Source organism: Artemia franciscana, chromosome 2 (assembly GCF_032884065.1).
Source record: "Artemia franciscana chromosome 2, ASM3288406v1, whole genome shotgun sequence".
Classification (NCBI taxonomy): domain Eukaryota; kingdom Metazoa; phylum Arthropoda; class Branchiopoda; order Anostraca; family Artemiidae; genus Artemia; species Artemia franciscana.
In genome coordinates this window covers 37,271,054-37,292,855 of record NC_088864.1, presented here as the reverse complement: position 1 = coordinate 37,292,855, position 21,802 = coordinate 37,271,054, and the positions used below count along the sequence as shown (strand labels likewise).

At 36.5% G+C, this 21,802-nt stretch overlaps 1 protein-coding gene across 1 annotated transcript in view; it reads right to left on the bottom strand.

Moving 5' to 3' along the window:
- LOC136041136 (cytoskeleton-associated protein 5-like) overlaps window positions 1-20,130 on the bottom strand; it is a gene marked incomplete in the record, with an annotated part of 192,220 nt that extends 172,090 nt beyond the window's left edge. Inside the window, 2 exon segments of the mRNA XM_065725677.1 lie at window positions 5,660-5,760; window positions 20,074-20,130. Coding sequence (XP_065581749.1) covers window positions 5,660-5,716 — 57 coding nt within the window.
- Window positions 20,131-21,802: the final 1,672 nt, after the last annotated feature.

Here is a 21,802-nt window from a genome sequence, read left to right as displayed (position 1 = left end):
TTAAAGCACAAGATCCTTCTAATAATATCAGATTTCATTAAGATCCGGTCACCCTTTCGTAAGTTACAAATACCTCAATTTTCAAAATTACCCCCCCCCCCCCAATTCCACCAAAGAGAGAAGATCCGGTCCAGTTATGTCAGTCACGTATCTTAGACAGGTTTCTATTCTTCCCATCCAGTTTCGTCCTGATCTCACCGCTTTTAAGTATTTTCTAAGACTTCTGCCCCCCCAACTACCCCCCCCCAATTACACTTGATCCAGTTGAGATTTAAAATAAGATATCTGAGTTACGAGGTCCTTCTAAATATGAAGTTTCATGAAGATCCGATCACTCCTTCGTAAGTTAAAAATACGTCATTTTTTCTTATTTTTCAGAATTACCCCCCCCCCTCCCCAATTGAGCGGATCCGTTACAATTATGTAAATCACGTATGCAACACTTCTGCTTATTTTTCCAACCAAGTTTCATCCCAATCCCTCCAATCTAAGCGTTTTCCATCATTTTAGGTTTCCCCACCCCAAACTGCCCCAAATGTCACCAGATCCAGTCAGGATTTAAAAAAAGAGCTTTGAGACACGATATCCTTCTAAATATCAAATTTCATGGAGATCCAATCACCGTTCGTGAGTTAAAAATACCTCATTTTTTAATTTTCCAGAATTAACCCCCCCCCCCCCCCAACTACCCCAAAGAGAGCGGATCCGTTCTGGTTATGTCAATCATGTATCTAGGACTCATGTTTTTTTTTGCCACCAAGTTTCATCCCAAACCCTCCACTCTAAGTGTTTTCCAAGCTTTAGGTTTCCCCCTCCCAACTCCCCCCCCCAATGTCACCAGATCCGGTCGGGTTTAAAATAAGAGCTCTGAGCCACGATATCCTTCTAAATATCAAATTTCATTGAGATCCGATTACCCGTTCGTAAGTTAAAAAGACCTCATTTTTTTTCAGAAATACCCCACCCCCCAACTACCCCAAAGAGAGCTGATCCGTTCCGTTTATGTCAATAATCTATATAGGACTTGTGTTTATTTTTCCCACCATGTTTCATCCCGATCCCTCCACTCTAAGTGTTTTCCAAGTTTTAGGTTTCCCCCTCCCAACTCCCCGCCCCCGTCACCAGATCCGGTCGGGATTTAAAATAAGAGTTCTAAGACACAATATCCTTCTAAACATCAAATTTCATTGAGATACGATCACCCGTTCGTAAGTTGAAAATACCTCATTTTTTCTAATTTTTAAGAATTACTCCCCCCCCCAACTACCCCAAAGAGAGCGAATCAGTTCCGATTATGTCAATCATGTATCTGGGACTTGCACTTATTTTTCCCATCAAGTTTCATCCCGATCCCTCCACTCTAAGTGTTTTCCAAGATTTTAGGTTTCCCCCCTCCAACTCCCCCCAATGTCATCAGATCCGGTCGGGATTTAAAATAAGGGCTCTGAGACACAATATCATTCCAAACATCAAATTTCATTAAGATCCAATCACCCGCTCATAAGTTAAAAATACTTCATTTTTTCTATTCTTTCCGAATTAACCGGCCCCCCACTCCCCCCTCCAGATTGTCAAATCGGGAAAATGACTATTCCTAATTTAATCTGGTCCGGTCCCTGATACGCTTGCCAAATTTCATCGTCCTAGCTTACCTGGAAGTGCCTAAAGTAGCAAAACCAGGACTTTAGGTTTCCCCCCTCCAACTCCCCCCAATGTCACCAGATCCGGTCGGGTTTAAAATAAGAGCTCTGAGCCACGATATCCTTCTAAATATCAAATTTCATTGAGATCCGATTACCCGTTCGTAAGTAAAAAAGACCTCATTTTTTTTTCAGAAATACCCCACCCCCCAACTACCCCAAAGAGAGCTGATCCGTTCCGTTTATGTCAATAATCTATATAGGACTTGTGTTTATTTTTCCCACCATGTTTCATCCCGATCCCTCCACTCTAAGTGTTTTCCAAGTTTTAGGTTTCCCCCTCCCAACTCCCCGCCCCCGTCACCAGATCCGGTCGGGATTTAAAATAAGAGCTCTAAGACACAATATCCTTCTAAACATCAAATTTCATTGAGATACGATCACCCGTTCGTAAGTTGAAAATACCTCATTTTTTCTAATTTTTAAGAATTACTCCCCCCCCAACTACCCCAAAGAGAGCGAATCAGTTCCGATTATGTCAATCATGTATCTGGGACTTGCACTTATTTTTCCCATCAAGTTTCATCCCGATCCCTCCACTCTAAGTGTTTTCCAAGATTTTAGGTTTCCCCCCTCCAACTCCCCCCAATGTCATCAGATCCGGTCGGGATTTAAAATAAGAGCTCTGAGACACAATATCATTCCAAACATCAAATTTCATTAAGATCCAATCACCCGCTCATAAGTTAAAAATACTTCATTTTTTCTATTCTTTCCGAATTAACCGGCCCCCCACTCCCCCCCAGATGGTCAAATCGGGAAAATGACTATTCCTAATTTAATCTGGTCCGGTCCCTGATACGCTTGCCAAATTTCATCGTCCTAGCTTACCTGGAAGTGCCTAAAGTAGCAAAACCGGGACTTTAGGTTTCCCCCCTCCAACTCCCCCCAATGTCATCAGATCCGGTCGGGATTTAAAATAAGAGCTCTGAGACACAATATCATTCCAAACATCAAATTTCATTAAGATCCAATCACCCGCTCATAAGTTAAAAATACTTCATTTTTTCTATTTTTTGCGAATTAACCGGCCCCCCACCCCCACCCACCATTGGATTCAAACGTTCAAAGATGACTGGTAGGAAGGGGTATTTTTTAAGCTAAAGATGATACGTGATATACGAACACATACAACATAGTTTCAATATAAATTCAATGGATGTGGTCGGATAATTAATAGGATACTACTCATTTATTTTAACTGTTAAGTCATAGGGTGATATGTGAGGGTTTTTTTGTAAAGCACAGAAAAAGCTGACAAAATATGGGCTAGGAAGTGTTTATAGATTTTTTGGCATTTAAAAAGGCCGTTGGGAGGGATGTGGGAAGGAGAGAGCTAAACACATCTGCTACTTATCACCGTTCATTAGCCACTCGGTGTGGTCCCAATCTATATAACTGATTTCGTATTTCTTCTTCCTGGGATGTCTTATACACATATTCCGAGAAGGAATTTGTCTAGGAGCCCATGTACTAAAATCGGATCTCGTCCTCACGGTTATGTATTCTATATGGATACGTGGGACAGTTGAAATCTTACAAATGAAATATTGGAATATCTGGCTTTCACTTGTCAAGTTTATCGGTGGGTACACTACCCTTTACATATAGGGCTACCAGTCCAAAAAACTACATGTTCCTTTGACCTCCTCTTGGAAAGTATTTAGTTCCTTACCACCTTTATAGAATCGGGGAATCACTCGGTCACAGAATCCTAGTCTGTTCGTATGGCGTAATGTTGTATTCCAGAATTCTCTATTTTAAACACGGATATTACAGTAACATGGCGGTGATAGCAGGACACATCACTGCAGTCAAAATTCTGCAACAAAAATGTACACACGAAAATTACCCCACACGAGGACTTCTTTAAAACAATGTATTTGCAACCAAAAAGACCAAACATCTTTGAAACTTGTGTAATACCTTGATTCAACTGATAAATTGTCAGTGTCAGTAAACATGATATAAGAACTTTAATGAAGATCACGCCCCAATCAGAAGTAATTAACTTCTCAGAAAATCGAACTGTAATTAATTAACTTCAGTAATTAACTTCTCAGTTCGTGGTAACGAACTGTAGTAAGGAGTGACCCGGCTCAATAGTAACCGAAACTCTAAAAAATGGAGTTTTGATACCAATAGCTACATCACAAGAATCGAATTTTAATGCTGATTTTAAATATATAACTTTCATCAAGATTAGTCTTATCTATCAAAAGTTACGAGCCTGAGAAAATTTGCCTCATTTTAGAAAATAGGTGGAAACAACCCCTAAAAGTCATATAATCTTAACGAAAATCACACCATCAGATTCAGCGTATCAGAGAACCCTTTTGTAGAAGTTTCAAGCTTCTATCTACAAAAATGTGGAATTTTTCATTTTTTGCCAGAAGACACATAACGAATGCCTGTTTATTTGTTTGTTTGGTTTTTTGTTGTTTTTTCCCCCGGGGTGATCGTATCAACCTAGTAGTCCTAGAATCTCGCAAGAGGCCTCATTCTAACGGAAATAAAAAGTTCTAGTGCCCTTTTAAAGTGACCAAAAAATTTTGGAGGGCACCTAGGCCCCCTCTCAGGCTAATTATTTTCCCAAAGTCACTGGATCAAAATTCTGAGATAGCCATTTTATTAAGCGTAGTCGAAAAACCTTGTAACTATGTCTTTGGGAACGACTTACTCCCCCACAGTCCCCGAGAGGGGCTACAAGTTACAAACTTTCACCACTCCTTACATATAGTAATGGTTATTTGGAAGTGTACAGACGTGTTCAGGGGGATTTTTTGGTTAGAGGGGGGTTTTGAAAAAAGAAGATATGTTGGGGAAACTTTCCTTGGAGAAATTTATCATGGGGGAATAAAATTTCCATGAAGGGAACGCAGGATTTTCTAGCATTATTTAAAAAAAAAACAATGAAAAAATTAATATGAAAGTTTTTTTTCAACTGGAAGTAAGGAGCAGAATTCAAACTTAAAACGAACAGAAATTATTACGCATATGGTGGACTCGCCCCCTAGTAATACCTCGCTCTTTATGTTAAATTATTTTTAGTAATTTCAACTATTTATTCTACGGCTTTTGTGATTCAGGGGTCATTTTTAAGAAATTGGGACAAAATTTAAGCTTCAGTGTAAAGAGCGAGGTACTGACGAGGGGGTGAGCCCCCTCATATATGTAATAAAAACATGAGAATACAGAAGTTCTTTACGTATGCTAATTTATAAGTTACGTATATCTTTTGCTAATAAAAACATTCGTATAAAATTAAAAGTTCTAGTTGCCATTCTAAGTAACCAAAAAACCGGAGGGCAACTAGGCCTCCTCCCCCACTCCTTTTTTCTCGAAATCATTCGATCAAAACTATGAGAAAGCCATTTAGCCAAAAAAAATAAATATGCAAATTTCGTTTTAATTATTCATCTGCGGAAAGCCAAAATCAAAACATGCATTGATTCAAAAACATTCAGAAATTAAATAAAAAAAACAAGTTTTTTCAACTAAAGTAAGGAGCGACAGTAAAACTTAAAATGAACAGAAATTATTCAGTATATGAAAGTGGTTGCTTCCTCATCAACGCCGCGCTTTTTACGCTAGAGTTTGACTTTCTCTTTTAACTCTACTTTTTAAAACAGTAAAAAAACCTTTAGCGTAAAGAGCGGGACGTTGACGAGGAAGCAGCCCCTTTCATATACGGAATAATTTCCTTTCGTTTTAAGTTTTACTGTCGCTCCTTACTTTAGTTGAAAAAACTTTTTTTTTGTTTAATCCAATCAAAAGTAATTACCACACTCAATCGAAAGTAATTAGGCAGCAAGCAAACCCATACGACACTGCGAGAGGATACTCACTCTGTTTGAAAGGTGTGCACATCCTCAAGAATGCCTTAGTGGTAGTGGCTATAGCACCGGTAGTATCCAGACAATACTATCTACTTACAATGAATACTGTATAAAACATACCTTATGAACGCATTGGTCTTCAACTGGTAATTTCAAATATTCATTGTCGTCATCCATGCCTTAGTCGATCTCGCAATCCAACTTTAGTTTATTCTAATGATCTGAAATGTAAATTGAATTGGCATTCAAATAGAGGATGAAATAAAGAATTAGCCTTCCAAGGAAAAACAAGGTTAAAAGTAGAATTTCATATCCTTGATTATATAAGAACTGATTCCCCTTCATGCTTATCCTGAGAAAATCTTTGAGTAAAACCTAAAAAGCCATTCCATTATCACTTGTGTCAAGTTTTGGGTGTGAAATTTTTGTTCCATTCAAACATTCAGAGCAACCTGCTCCAAAATTTCGTCGTAAGTTCGAAAACGTTCTTGTGGTGAACTGCAAAGGAATGGATTCTTATAACTACTTTTTGCAATAGTAATTTAAAAAAAAAATTGTTCCGCACAAGAAGTTTCAAACAAAAGTAAAGAGCGACATTAACCCAAAGATGAGTAGAATTAAAGTCAAAAGATATTCCCAGCGTAAAACTACACAAATCATTATCAATGAATAAACCAAATCGAAAACCAACAGACATTACAATAAATAAAAAGTGAAAATAACGCTCCCAACAACTAGAGCTACCCCTATCCCCCCTCCATGCCTTCTAAATACCAATATATAATTGAAAGTTTACTGAAAAATCCTAATTTCGAGCAAGTTTTTTCCTGTAAAAAAAAAAAAAAAAAAAAAAAAAAAAAAAAAAAAAAAAAAAAAAAAAAAAAAAAAAAAAAAAAAAAAAAAAAAAAAAAAAAAAAACATAACCAAGATTGCGGAAAAAAAAGGTTGTGGATTGCAAGTCTAGTGGATATACTGATATTCATTCCTGAAAGTCTTAATAATTTAGAATTTGTTAAAGTTAAAAAGAGAAAACATCTAAAATGTCTTTCGTTTTCATTAAAGTGCAAATTATGTCCCCGTCTTTAGAAGGCATGGCCCTACCGCGTTAGGGCAGTGTCTGCTTGTTTTAAATTTGTCTTTGGTAATTATTTTAATTCCTACTCGTTAAGGTTTTATTTATTTATTTATGATGATTTATGGTAGTTATACAAGGGTAAGTCTATTTGACTTTATTTCTGTTCATCTTTAGATTTTTGTTAAAAAAAAATTATTTTGTGGAAAAAGTTTTTTTTACTAAGTTAATTGCCGATCGTTTTTAATTGACTGTGTTTTTTAGTGGTCAAGGAAAGAATATTTTTGATATTTTAAATCAATTTTGAAAATATTTGTACTATAATGTTTTGGATTGATGGGTAAGGAAAAAAATATTCAAATGTATGGGTTGAACATCTGCACAATCTTCGGGATTCTATAGGGCTGATAGAATTATAACCCCTGTCACGTTACGCCTGATTATGGACAAATATAAAATCAACTACCCTCCCCCTCACATGGCTTCTAAGTTTCAACTTAATTCCATTAAGCTTTCATGATATATTACAGATACATCCTTTTGAATTTAAATCCCCCGTATGCACATACATTCTGATTTAATTTCCCAATCAATATGTTTTGACAGTTCTAACTTAGTAATCTTAGCTCTTCTGAAGATATTGCAGATACACCCTTTGGACACAACTGGATGACATACCTTGAAAGGCCAGCATAATAGCCTGGGATATTTTTTCTGATTTTTTCTTTTTGGGATATTACACAGATACCTTTTCGCAACCTGGACAGTATAGTTTATTTTCATTTAGTTTGACATCCCACTCAACTTTCCCTGAAAGTTTCAAGTTAATACCTTAATGAATTCCCATGATATTGCATCTGTGCCATTTTGACAACCTAAATGCACTTAAATTCGTTTGAATTAGTGCAATAGTAGATGTAGCAGTTGCAAGTAGTCAGAGTTGCAATTGCAAGTAGTCATAATTGTTTGTAGCTGTAATTGCAGACTCAATTAGTAACAGTAGCAGTCACAAGTAGTTGCAGTTGCAAGTAGTCACAGTAACTGTTTCAAGCATTCAAAGTCGCAGTGGCAGTCATAAGTAGCTGATGATGCAAGTAGTTGTTGTAAACAGAGTTGCATGTAATCACAATAGCAGTTGCAAGTAGTCACAGTCACAAGCAGTTGAAGTATCAGTCACAAGTTTCTGCAGTTACAAGCAGTCACAAACACAAGTAGTCCCAGTCATAAATAGTTGCAGTAGTAGTAGAAGTAAAAACAGTAGTAGTAGCACTGAAAAATTCAATATCCTTAGCCTTTCATGATATATTACTGATACACCCTTTTCACAACCTGTATGAATGTAATACATTTTGGTTTTGTTCAATGTACACCCCAACATCCCCTGAAAGTTTCATTTTAATACCTTAAGCCATTCCATATACAAGCAGATAAACCCTTCTAACATCCATATTTAATTAAACATCGCCCTCGACATGCTCTGAAAGCTTAATCTTCATACCTTGATCCATTCCTGAGATATTGTGAATACACCCTTATGACAAACTTAATTAACATAACGCCTTTTGATTTAGTTCAACATTTCCAATAATTTACTTTGAAGGTTCAAACATAACATCCCTAGCTGTTACTGGGATATAGCAAATACACCCTTTTGACCATCAGGATACACATAAAACGTTTTGGTTTAGTTTTACACCTCCTCAACTTCCTTGAAAATAAAACTTAATACCCCATTCTGTTCCTAACACATTGCATCTATGCAATTTTGACTACCTAGATAATCTTAAACCATACTGATTTAGTTTAATAGTAGTAGCAGAAGTAATGATAGTAATACTCCTGAAAGCTTCAATTTAGTACCCTCAGCCAGTGACGCTGAAGACATATCCTTGAGTCTACAAAACTGTCTGGATTGCTCTCCTAGTGCTCATCTGTAATATCAAAATTTTCCGAAAAGATAAGACCAGAGGGATACTAGTCGATCTCTTCAAGAAGGGTGATGCGGTAACCTTTCACAAATGGATCAACTTACCACATGTGCCTACAAGTCACAGTCATATTACGTAGCCTAAGAGCAGCCCTCCAGCAGTTCCAGAACCCTATGTTCAGGTTTTTTGTAGTGTAAATAGAATACTTGCTCACGGATTTTTTATTTTATTTTTTTTTACTGGGGTTGCCAGAGTATCCAGTGCACTGTTGGCTGGATACTGTATATGTAAGATTTCCATTACTATTGTCCGTCATTTCTATACAATTCATGGGAAGTTGTTTAACCGTCTAGTCCCCAATTACAGATGGCATCCCTTCTTCATGTTGGCTGGCACCTGTCACATGATATGTTGACAGAGCAGTTATCATCTTTCTGCCATAGTGAGGCCGTGTAGCTGGATTTCTTGGTAAGGGGCTAGGGACAGAGGCATACCCTATGGTCCATGCATGCCTTGTACACTGTGCACCAATAATCCACCACTGGACAGGTACAGAAGCAGGGCAGCCAACTTAATTTAGTGTTAGTTTGATGTGCGTATATTGTTCAATTTGGAATGTCTTTTAAATTAACCATGTAGTGTCTTTGCTAAATAGTAACTTTTCTTTGTTACAAATTGAAGAAAACTATACTTTTAAAAAATTAAGGCAGGCGAGACCACCTTTACTTTTTACTGTTTGGTATTTGGCATTATAAAATCATTTCTGGAATTAAGTTTTCAGACAGCTTAGCAACATGTTTAGGATTGTATTTTTCTACAATTTTCCAGGGGAAGTCCCCCCTAAAACCACGTCATTTTCCCTGAAGGGTATCTTAGACTTACTAGTTGTGGAGTCCCTTTTGTCCCCACAATTGAAATGCTAAAATTGGCTAGTGTAGCCCTATGCTATATACAAATGGGCACAGGCCCTCTGACCTTTGATGACTGGGTACAAAATAAAGTTTCCAGAAATAGAACTACAGTCTATAGCACAAATAATGGCAACGGAGAGTGTTTTCTAGTCAATGCTAAAGGAAGCACTACTAACAAAAAACTTGTGCTTATTAACTCCCTAATCAACACTGTCTACAAACATAATAATCAATAATATGATAATATACCCCATCTACTCATCCTTCTAATGAGCCCTGATATAGCCCTAAATAATATTCTTATCCATTGTTTTTGTTGCTTAGATTGTCACACTGATTCATTAGTGGGTATTTGGATTCTTAACTTGGTGAATAGCATTACCTCATCAAACAGTTCGTGGTAACGAACTGTAGTAAGGAGCGACCCGGCTCAATAGTAAACGAAACTCTAAAAAACGGAATTTCGATACTAAAAGATATATCAAAAGAATCAGATTTTTATGCTGATTTTAAATATATAAGTTTCATCAAATTTAGTTTTTGTCATCAAAAGTTACGAGCCTGAGAAAATTTGCCTTATTTTGGAAAATAGGGGGTAACACCCCCTAAAAGTCATGGGATCTTAACGAAAATTACACCATCGCATTCAGCATATCAGAGAACCCTATAGAAAAAATTCCAAGGTCCAATCTACAAAAATGTGGAATTTCGTATTTTTTGCCAGAAGACAAATCACGGGTGCGTGTTTATTTGTTTTTTTGTTTTTTTTTGTTTTTTTTTCCCAGGGGTCATCGTATCGACCAAGTGGTCCTAGAGTTTTGCAAGAGGGCTCATTCTAACGGAAATGAAAAGTTCTAGTGCCCTTTTTAAGTGACCAAAAAAATTGGAGGGCACCTAGGCCCCCTCCCACGCTCATTTTTTTCCCAAAGTCAACGGATCAAAATTTTGAGATAGCCATTTTGTTCCGCATATTCGAAAACCATAATAACTATGTCTTTGGGGATGACTTACCCCCCACAGTCCCTGGGGGAGGGGCTGCAAGTTACAAACTTTGACCAATGTTTACATACAGTAATGGTTACTGGGAAGTGTACTGATGTTATCAGGGGGATTTTTTTGGTTTGGGTGTGGGGTTCATGGGAGGGGGCTATATGGGAGGATCTTTCCTTGGAGGAGTATTTCATGGGGGAAGAGAAATTCAATGAAAAGGGCGCAGGACTTTCTAGCATTACTATAAAAAAACACAATGAAAATATAAACATGAAAAAGTTTTTTCAATTGAAAGTAAGAAGAAGCATTAAAACTTAAAACGAACAGAGATTATTACGCATATGAAGGGTTCTAAAAATGCTTTAGCATAAAGAGCGAGGTATTTAGGAGGAGATAAATACTTCACTCTTTATGCTAAAAATTTTTTAAATAATTTCAACTATTTATTCTACGGCCTTTCTGATTCAGGGGTCATTCTTAAAGAATTGGGATAAAACGTAACGTAAGTTACGTAAGTTATGTACGTTTGTTACGTAAGTTAATTCTTAAGTTACATTTTTTTTTACTAATAAAAACGTTCGTTAAAAATTAAAAGATCTAGTTGCCTTTTTGAGTAACCGAAAAATTGGAAGGCAACTAGACCTCCTTCCCCACCCCTTATTTCTCAAAATCATCTGAACAAAACTAACAGAAAGCCATTTAGCCAAAAAAAGAATTAATATGCAAATTTCATTTTAGTAATTTATGTACGGAGAGGCAAAATCAGACATGCATTAATTCAAAAACTTTCAGAAATTAAATAAAAAAAACAAGTTTTTTTAAATGAAAGTAAGGAGCGACATTAAAACTTAAAACGAACAGAAATTACTCCGTATATGAAAGGGGCTTTTCCTCCTCGACACCCCGCTCCTTGCGCTGAAGTTTGATTCTTTCTCGCAACTCTACTTTTTAAAACAATACAAAACTTTAGCGTAAAGAGCGGGGTGTCGAGGAGGAAGACTCCCTTTCATATACGGAGTAATTTCTGTTCGTTTTAAGTTTTAATGTCGCTCCTTACTTTCATTTAAAAAAACTTGTTTTTTTTATTTAATTGCAACCAAAAGAGAACAGTAAGATATTATTTAAAATGGAAGAAAACCGAAGAATCAAATTAATTGAGACTTTCTGCATATCATGCAGCAAGAATTATATTTTTTTTAGTCTAATTAATGTCCTATAAGCAGCCTTTACCATTCTGTTGATATTTTACAGCCATTTATTCTGAATGATTGGATTTGCACAATTAAAACTCCTTAATTTAATTCGACAATTTCAACTTTGCTTCCTCTACTTTGTGCTATAATTAGATGTTGGCAACACACTGTCTGTGTTAAGGATGCTGGCAAGGGGCAGACTCCCCCCTGTGGGAAACAAGAATACACTGAAAAGTTATTTAAATAATAAAAAAGAAACACCTTATTTTAAGTAATAGTAAAAATATAGTTCTTGATGGCAATCCCACCCCACATTTTGGGACATTTCCTGGTAGCACTCATGATTTATAAGTTTGCATATTGTTACAAAAAAGTAATATGTTATTTGGCTCAATTTCAGTCAATTTGTCTAACAAGTATGATTTGTTGTATAGCTTGTTCAAGCTTCAATCCTAACTGTGAACTATTGGCACTGCTAAAAAAAAGACATAATTACAATAATCATATGAAGAGGTTTTTTTTATAATTGACTGTAGTAAATCCCTCCATTAGGAATAGATGGCTTTGAAATATTAACTTAGCACATAATATTAATTAAATTGTATGTTGTTCTCTTAATTCCACTATAAAAAAACGTAAATAATTTTGTTTCACTATAGGGTTTCTAATTGAATTTGTAATTGTTGTGATTATCAAATTTGGAAAGAGAGTTGAATAGCATATTTATCTTTCATCCAACAGATTAATCAAAAGTTAGCCTCATAGTTTGCTATGTTTGTTGGTTTGCAATACTTTTTTACTTACTTCTCATAAGCAGGTGGTTAATCGTGCAACAATAAAAAAAGAAGAGTTGTTTGTTCAGCCAAAGGCTATATCCAGGCAATAAGGGGGAGGGGTTAAACTGGAAGCCATTCTGACATTATATGGTAACAGTATTGTTTACCTTCTTTTTTGAACAAAACAATGTGATAATAGAATTATAAAATGTTTATATTAATAACATTTCTATCCAAAGGATTTTTCAGAATTGCTTTCACCTCTTCCCCCTCCTAATGACTGGATATAACCCTAGACTATAAGCTAAAGTTTTAGGGTTCTGTTGGTCTATGTTTTCTATGCACAGTACTTATTTCAGTTGGCAACTAATGCCAATAAAAAAAAAATATTAAACCAGCAGAGCTTTGCACATAGCCTAGGGCTACATCCAGGAATTAGAGGAAGGGCTGTGAGGGGGGCGGGCGGGGACTTCTCTCATCAGAGAAACTAATTAATTATATTTCGCACCCAGCTGCTACCCACAAATATCAGGATATAGCTGTAGGGTAACCACTATGTTTATTGTGTACTTGTCAGTTATTCTGACCACACTCAAGTTCTTGATCTGAGCAAAACCGGCTTCTCTCTCTGTATTAAGAGATAATTAGCTTAGTTTCAGTGAGATAAACTACTATACCAGTTTATTTTTACTATATCTAATATATAGAGTTGGCTAGGCTAGTATTTAATATAATGCATTCTGGGTAGCCAGTTTCTCATAATTCTCTGTTGTAGTCTCCATAATTGTGTTACTAAAATATTATATTTTCATCATATTTTGGCATATTTCATTATGATTAACCTAACTTCTCTACTTGAGTATGGTGAGGATAACTGACAAGTTTTCTTTGGTTTCGATTTACTGATTATCTTTGGTTTTGTTTTCAAATTGGTATTGTGAATAACCTGTTGATGAAAAATAACTACTAAAAAGATAGCAAACTAGAATAATCAACATGCTTAGAATTCAGCCTGGAGCTCTATCTAGCCTGTGAAGTGGGGCACTGGGACCCAGTTGAACTGAAAGTGAATAGAAAAGTCAATGAAAAAGAGTTCCTCTGACAAGAATAAAGTAAATATTGGTGTTGTTGTAGCTAGCTTAGTAGGGGAGAGGGCAAAACTACACAGGGCTCTGTACATTTGACTATTCAAAAAATTCATGCTAGATGCTCTTCATATAACACACATTTGGTGCAAGTTTTAAATTTTGGATAAAAGAGACTACTGAGAAAAGAGATAACAAAGTCTGTACATACTTGTCAGAAATCCTGACAAATGTAGTCTTTGTCAAATATTTTCTAAGTTATTGTAGCTTTTGTACCATAAGTTAGCAGGATCAGAGAAGGTATATCCCTGCTATTTGCATGACAATTTTCATCAGTAAATATCAGGTCGTTATATATGAACAAAAAAATTCAAAATGGCGTCAACGTGTGGCAAGTCCGGACATTTTTTGGGAGGTTGATTCAAGAACTTTGTGGTATCCAGTTTTGCCCTGTACTGATGGAAGTTTTTCATAACTTAGAAAATTGAACTATATGTACCTGGAGGCAAAATATTGGTAAAATTGATAGTACTCCTGTTGTGTTATAGAGGACCTGAATTAACATATTTTGGCTATCAAACTTTGTTTTCAACATTTACACTTAGGCAAAAGCTACCCCTTGCTTACAGCCTAGCATATTTAAATACAGTTACACTCTGCACAACAATCTTTCTATTAGATCGAATTTCTCTAAGTTTGCCTATTATTCAGATACTTTATTCCAATTTTAAGATCATTTGCTTAAGGTTTGACAGCATCTTCTATGATGTGGCTAAGCTTAACTTTTAATTTCTATTCTATTCTATTGTACTTTTGATTATCTATAAATTTATAAAAGTCTCAGCATGACACTGTTCTTCAATACTTTCTAATAATGGTGTACCAATAAACCTTACCCCCCACACCTCCTCTTTGTTTAATAGGCCTACCCTGAATTATATATGTTCAATAGATTATTTTCTTAAATATTATAATGTTTACTGTGTAACAAGGTTACACTTAACATTACACTGCCTGCAGACTTCTTTCCATTCTATGCCTCAAAGCATGGCATAACCTGTGTAATTTCCATGTTGTTCTCTTAAGATGCTGATGATTATAATTTTCTTTTACAGATGGTTTGCAACTATGATAGAAAGGGGAGAGGTCATCCCAGTCCAGAATTAATCAAGTATGCTGCTATTCAATTTATGCATGGGAAATTGTCTTTCCAAGCAGCCACAGAGAAATTTTCCTTCAAGAAGAGTACCCTTGTCAATGTTGTGAGAGGATACAAGGCAAAAATACAAGATCTCAAGCAGAGTGGTGCTAGTGGTAGCAATAATGACAATGTTTAGGAGAGCAGTAAGTTTGTTTTTACTTCCAAACAAGAGAAACAGCTTGCTGCATATCTCAAAAAATACTCACTACTTAACCATGGGCTGACATGCTATGCAACGAGAAAGTTAGCCTACCAATGGACAATAACATTGATGATCAAATTCACATCAAGCTGGGAATTGAATGAGAGAGAGCATGAGTGGATTGGCTAAAAAGGTTCATGAAGCAAAACACCAGTTTATCCATCAGAAAACCCAAAAATACAAGTGAGGCTTGTGCTGCAGGCTTTAACCTCACTCAGTTGGTAATTGGTGCCTTGTTTAGAAATCTTCAGGAGCTGTATTGCAAGTATCATTTTCCTTCTCATTGATTTTAGAATCGCAAACTAAACAAGAGTACCCACAGTTGTGCAGGCCCCTAAGGTGATTGCTAAAAGGGGAGCAAAACAGGTACAGACACATGGCTGACACAGACCATGTCAGCAGAAAGAGGGAAAGATACCACAATGCTATGCTTTCTATCTGCAACTGGTAAGACAATTCCACAAGTGTTTGTTTTTCCAAGAATCAAAGCTCCAGAGAGGATTTATCAAGATGGATGACTGGGATATATTGGCTCAGCCAATCACAGTGGATAAATGACCTTGGACAATTTCCTTTGTTCCATGGAGCACTATCTAAAGAGGTCAAACCCAGCAAAAACGACCCTGTCTTACTATTGTTTGACAATCATGAAAGCCATATTTCAATAAAAATTTCAATAGAAGTAGTTTCCTTGTATAAAAGTAACACCAGCTACATCATAAATTTACCTTAAATCACATGTCCCGTGAGATAAGGTGGTAATGAGCCCCCTGTGGAACATCTTGCTGGTGGTATGACATGGTTATGGTTCAGCATCCCAGGTTAGCCTGAACTCTGCACTGACCCAGTCCTGATCAACTCCTTTATTGAACACATCTATGGTTTGGAACTGGAAGCTGGCTTTGGAGAGGCTGTTCTGGTGAGGGACAGTGCATACAGAGAAGAAGTACTGGCGCTCACGTTGATGGCAATAGGAGACTTGCAGCTTCTTTGTGTGTCCTCATGCGGTACTTGCAAGGGATGAGGAGAACACTGACCTGAGAGGTCAGTTTTGAGCACTTTGCAAATAATGATTACATCTCCTCTGTTCCTTTGATAGACTAGGGTAGGGAGTTTGAGGGAAACACTGCGTTCCTCATGCTCCTTGTCTTGCAAAGCTGGTATGAGCTTTGTTACTTGCCTTAGAACACTCTCTAGTGCTTCAACATCATTTTACAATGGGGAGACATTAGGGTCATTCCAAAATCCAGGTGTGGACATACAATAGCTTTGTACAGCTTCTTGACCACACACCACTTCCTGGGGATAAACATTTGTTTTATAAACCCTAGGGCTCAGTTTGCTTTAGCTAACTGTTAGGCTGTGAGACATGAGTTCATCATCAACAATAACCCCAGGTCCTTTGCCTCACTTGAAGCGTCAAGTAGGTCATCTCCAATATGGTAAGGTTGCCTATGTTGTTGCGTCCAAGATGCAGGACTTTACATTTTGACATGTTGAACTGCAAGCCCCACTCAGAAGACCATCTAGATAGTTCATCTAAATCCTCTTGCATTGTTGAGTGATTGGGGCTAATTTGGGCCTGTCCTAGGTGCTTGCAATCATCAGCATATAGTATCAGTGGGTTTTTCAGGTGAGTTGTAGAGTCATTAATATACATGCTGAATAACATTGGCCCAAGAATTGTGCCCTATGGAACTCCACTATTGACAGGAATTTCATCAGAATAAACAGTTTTACTGGTGGCATCATAAACTACTACCCTCTGATTTCTTCCAGTAAATAAAGGCTTCAATCCAGGCAACTATCAAGGAGGCACACTCGTGCCTCTTTAAAGAGGCGACCCACAACAATGTTAAGCGATCTTTGGTTCCAGTGATCGCAGAGGGATGCATTTCGTAGCCCGAGCTCCAACTAAGAAACCTGCCAAATTTCATCCCCCTCCAACTTTTCCTTCATGGGGAAAATCTGTCCAAAAGTTTTGACCCCCCAACCCCACCCCCCCCTTTAACGTTGTCCGATCGGGCTGAAATTCACAAGTTAAGGTCCCCTAGGGCCCAGGAGCTTATCCGCAAAATTTCAGCTCGATCCGATAACTCCTTCCCTGTTTTCCAGAAACCACGCATAGCCACTTAATGTTCATGTTCTCCTTTTGTTTTGTTTTTCGCCATGCCTACAGGTCACAGCCAACATCGGATCTGGGAGTACGAAGACTCATTCGACGCGGAATTCTCCGAGTAATTTTGCTTGAAAGTTTCGTCGGAAAATCTTAACCCCCCGATTTTCTAGCTTAGAAAAACCCAATTTCCCCATAAGAGCCCATGTTAAGTTTTTTGTTGTTAAAAGTTACGAACTTCAATATTCAAGTACATCAAAATGATCAGCTCGACATGGTGAGACTGACTGAAAGCTTCAAAAAATTCTGTCTTCATCCATAAAATTTTTATTTGAGAAAAATGACAGAAACCCTTTTTTTTCTGCCACGCCTACAGGTCACAGCTGACATCAGATCTGGGTGTACAAAGACTCATTCGACGCGGAATTCTCCGAGTAATTTTCCTGGAAAGTTTCGTTGGAAAATCTTAACCCCCCGATTTTCTAGCTTAGATAAAACCCATTTCCCCATAAGAGCCCATGTTAATTTTTGAAATTCTTAAAAGTTATTTAAAAGTTATATTTATACACATGCAGATATTTCGACTTCAAAAATGCCTGGTTAGCTCAGTTGATAGAGCGTGGGACTTTTAATCCTAAGGTCAAGGGTTCAAGTCCCTTATTGGGCGGGTTTTTTTTTCACAAAATATGAAAAAAACTCTGTTTTCTTAAAGAGTTAAAGAGGCTGTGTCCCAAAGTTGAACCTTAAAATGTACAGGAATTAGGAGAGGCAGTCCTAATTCCTGTACGAGGAGTACAGGAATTATTAAATTACATCCACCATGGATTGTAGAAAAACGTACAGAAATAATATGAAAAAAACTTCATTTTCTTAAAGAGTTAAAGAGGCTGCATCCCAATGTCAAACCTTAAAACGTACAGGAATTAGGAGAGGCAGTTGGGGGGCTGCTGCCCTCCAAACCCCCCACTTTTAAAGACTCTTTTGTACAGGTTTTTTGTTTTGTTAATTAAAAGAGGGCCTTTCCAAAGCCAAGAGCAGGGGGTTAGGGGGGTGGCAGCCCCCCACAACAAAAAACCTGTACAAAAGAGTATACAACTGTACAAGAAAAACCTGTACAAACCAAGCTCTAGGGCTCATAAAAAGAACATTTACCACCACAAAGCCCTGTGTGGTTACAAAACTGTACAAAGCTATTGTTTATCCACACCTGGAATTTGGAATGACCCTAGTGTCTCCTTATTACAAAATGAACACTTAAAGCACTCAAAAGTGTCCCAAAGGCAAGCAACAAAGCTCATACCAGCTTTGCAAGACAAGCTGTATGAGGAATGCCTTATATCCCTCAAATTCCCCACCCTAGTCTATAGAAAGAAAGAGAGGAAATGCAATTGCCACTTATAAACAACTAGAAAACAACATCTCAAATCAAGTATACTTGCCACTTATAAACAACTAGAAAACAACCTCTCAAATCAAGTATACTCATCATCCCTGGCAAGTACAACAAGAGGTCACACAAAGAAGCTACAAGTCCCCCATTGCCATCAATGTGAGCACAAGTAATTTTATCTGATGCACTGTCCCTTACTGGAATAGCCTCTCCAATGCACTATCCAGTCCCAAACCACAAATGCTTTCAAGAAAGGAGTTGATCCAGACTGGGTCAATGCAGAGTTTAGACTGGGTCAATGCAGAGTTTAGACTAACCTGGGATGCCAGACCATAGTCATGTCACACCACCAGCAAGATGTTAATCTTCTACCAGCAACCAGCTTCACTACCAGCAAGAAGAAAAAGTAAGGTAATTTTAAGTTAATTACAAGCATTAATTAATGCATGTCCAGAAATGCCCCATGTGTGTCTGAAGTTACCCTCTGGTTGGGGCAACTTTGGATACATGAAGAGGTCACACATTTTTGGGTCTCAATAAGAAATAACTTGATAGATGTCAGTTAAACAAATTACCAAGAAAAGTGAATAATTGAGTTATCTGTTCATGTAAAAAGGAAGTTTGTATCTTTAGAAACATGCCTTGTAGGAGTCAAAAATCCTCAAAATGTGTGGTTTTGCCCCTCTCTCCCCTATAGGAATCTCTATTAAATTACAATTTCTTTATGAGTAAAGAAACATTTGGAACCATCTTCATATAATGTTTAAAGCTTTAAGAATAAGAAAGAGATGAAGACATGTGCATGAAAACACCTTTCTATGCCTTATTTTTTATTGTAGATTGGTTTATAAAAATTTTAGCACACCTGTGCTTAAAATTGTAAGCTACTTGCTGGGAATATTGACAAATCCAGTGTATATTTGTTGATCATGATAGGACTAAGGGACATCTGCTGTATCTTATTCATTGAGCTATGGTTTGGCAGACTAAACCTTGTCAAGACAGATTTTGTAGCTATGGGTGCTGAGTGACTTGACTGTCTTCTAGATTGGATCATTGCATAAGCTCATAGCATAATTTGAGGAGAAATAGCTCCTTTTTGTGGGTTTGTCATAATGACATAACAGCTCAGATGAACTATTTCTGTTGCAAGACAATTGGTCAGGCTGGAATGTGTCTTAATCATCAAAAATTAAACTTTATCTAGCCTATGTCATAGGCTAGGCCTATTCATATATCCTCTTTTTTTAATATATGCAAGATCTGGAAGCTCTGCTTTCTACACTTATCCCAGATTTTAGACTTATACTAAGGGCTATCTCATGGAATTTAAGGGGAGGGGTTAGGAAGTGGTCAAGAAACAATTCTGAAAATCAAATAGCCTAAAGTAAAATGTTCCAGGCTATAAAGAAGTTAGAATATATTATTATTTGATTCAGAAGAAGAGACAAAACTACTCTACTACTTCAAGTTATTTGTGAAAGTTTCATTCACATAGCCAAGATCTAGCTCAATGGCATTCCAAGTTAATAAACAGCTGCCTAGATGACAGGATATCTTAATACCAAATGGTTCCATTTACTTAGCAGTAAAATCTCCTGTTAGCTAATAGTCACTTTTCTCTCCTTTCAATGAATAAGTGGTATCTATATGAGGAAATAATTTCTTACTTTTTTTAAATTTGAAAATTCGTCGACTTCTTCTTTTCTATGCATTTTCGAACGGATAATTATTGCATATGTTTAGTTTAGACAATGGTCCAGAAAAACCCCTAGAATTTCCCTCCGACCGTTTCAATAAAGGATTTAGAAAAAAATGGAAATGGCATATATTTGAGAACAAGACAGGTTTATTCTATTTTAAAATCATGAACTACATCAAGAAACTAGGAAAACATTACATTCCAGATATAATGGGCTGGTCAATTATTACAGGTATTTAGGTAGTTTTCCTCGGTCATTAAAGTTATCCAAATGACAACAACAACCAATTCTAAACATAAGAAAAGGTTATGCTAAATACTTAGTTTTCGATGAAATATCCTAAAACATTAATAAAATGTTTAATTTAATTATATGGTCAAAACTGACTTAAATTTTTAGTTGTAAATGTTTCATAAAAATTATGTTTATATGCATAACTAAGTACTTAAATAAGTGAAAAATTGATCCAAGACCGTTTTTCAGGAGAAAGCAAATTCAACTTTACATCTCATGCACTGTTAGCATTATGAGTATTGGGTTAAAGCTCTTCCTCATAGATTAATCTAAACACTGTTTCCACAAAATAAGTCTTTCAAAGAAAAGCGAAGAGCTTCATTATGCCAAAAGTGAGCAGATATGAAGTCAAATAATCTTACTGTAACCAAAAAATCGCAGGGCAACTAGGCTTCCTCCACTGTTACTTTTTTCTCAAAATCATTCGATCAAAACTATGAGAAAGCCATTTAGCAAAAAAAAACGGTTGCAAATTTCGTGTTAATTATTCCTCTGCGGAGAACCAAAATCAAAACATGCATCGATTCAAAAACGTTCAGAAATTAAATAAAAAAAAGTTTTTGGCTGAAAGTAAGGAAAAAAAAGGTAAAGGATACGCCCTTCATATATGAAGGGTTCCCCCCTTGTCAGTACCTCGCTCTTTACACTAAAGATTAAATTTTGTCCCAATACGAAAGTAATTTGTGATCGTTTTAAGTTTTAATGTCGCTCCTTACTTTCAGCTAAAAAACTTGTTTTTTTTATTTATGTTAAACTACATCAAAACAAACAATGAGCATGTGGACTTTCTGAAGGGTGACAAAGCAATATCTGAAGAACAACTTATATTATTAGGCTAGACCTTTGAGTCTAAGTTTTGGGGAATTTTGAGCCAGCCAAAAGGCATTATGTGCACACTTTCAATGCTACCACTACAGTTACTCTAACTAATGACACTAAAGGCATATAGGTGAAACTTTTAGAGAACGTTTAGGAGCAATTTCAATAAAATGGAAAAACTATATGCATACAGATTTTTAAAAGGGCATATAAGCAATACAATAGGCAGCACATGGTAGCTAGAAATATCATTGGAACTTTTAATGGAACTAATTCGATTCAAAATTAAATAGAATCTCTTGGGAAAGATATTCAGGTTTTTTTCAGGTCAACTTCAGGAGGTTTGAAATTAAATTAAAAATGATGTTTGGGTCAAGATTAAAAATTGTTGAAAAAGTTTCTCCAACGTGCAAATAGCAGCCCAAACTATGGATTCTTATAAGAAAAATAAAAGATATAAAATTTTATTTTTTCCCATGAAAAGGACTACGTCAATAAAAATCGAACAGAAATTAATTTAAAAAGTTTTTTTCCGCAAAATAAGTTTTCCTAAATAAAGTAAAGAGCTGCATTAAGCAAAAAA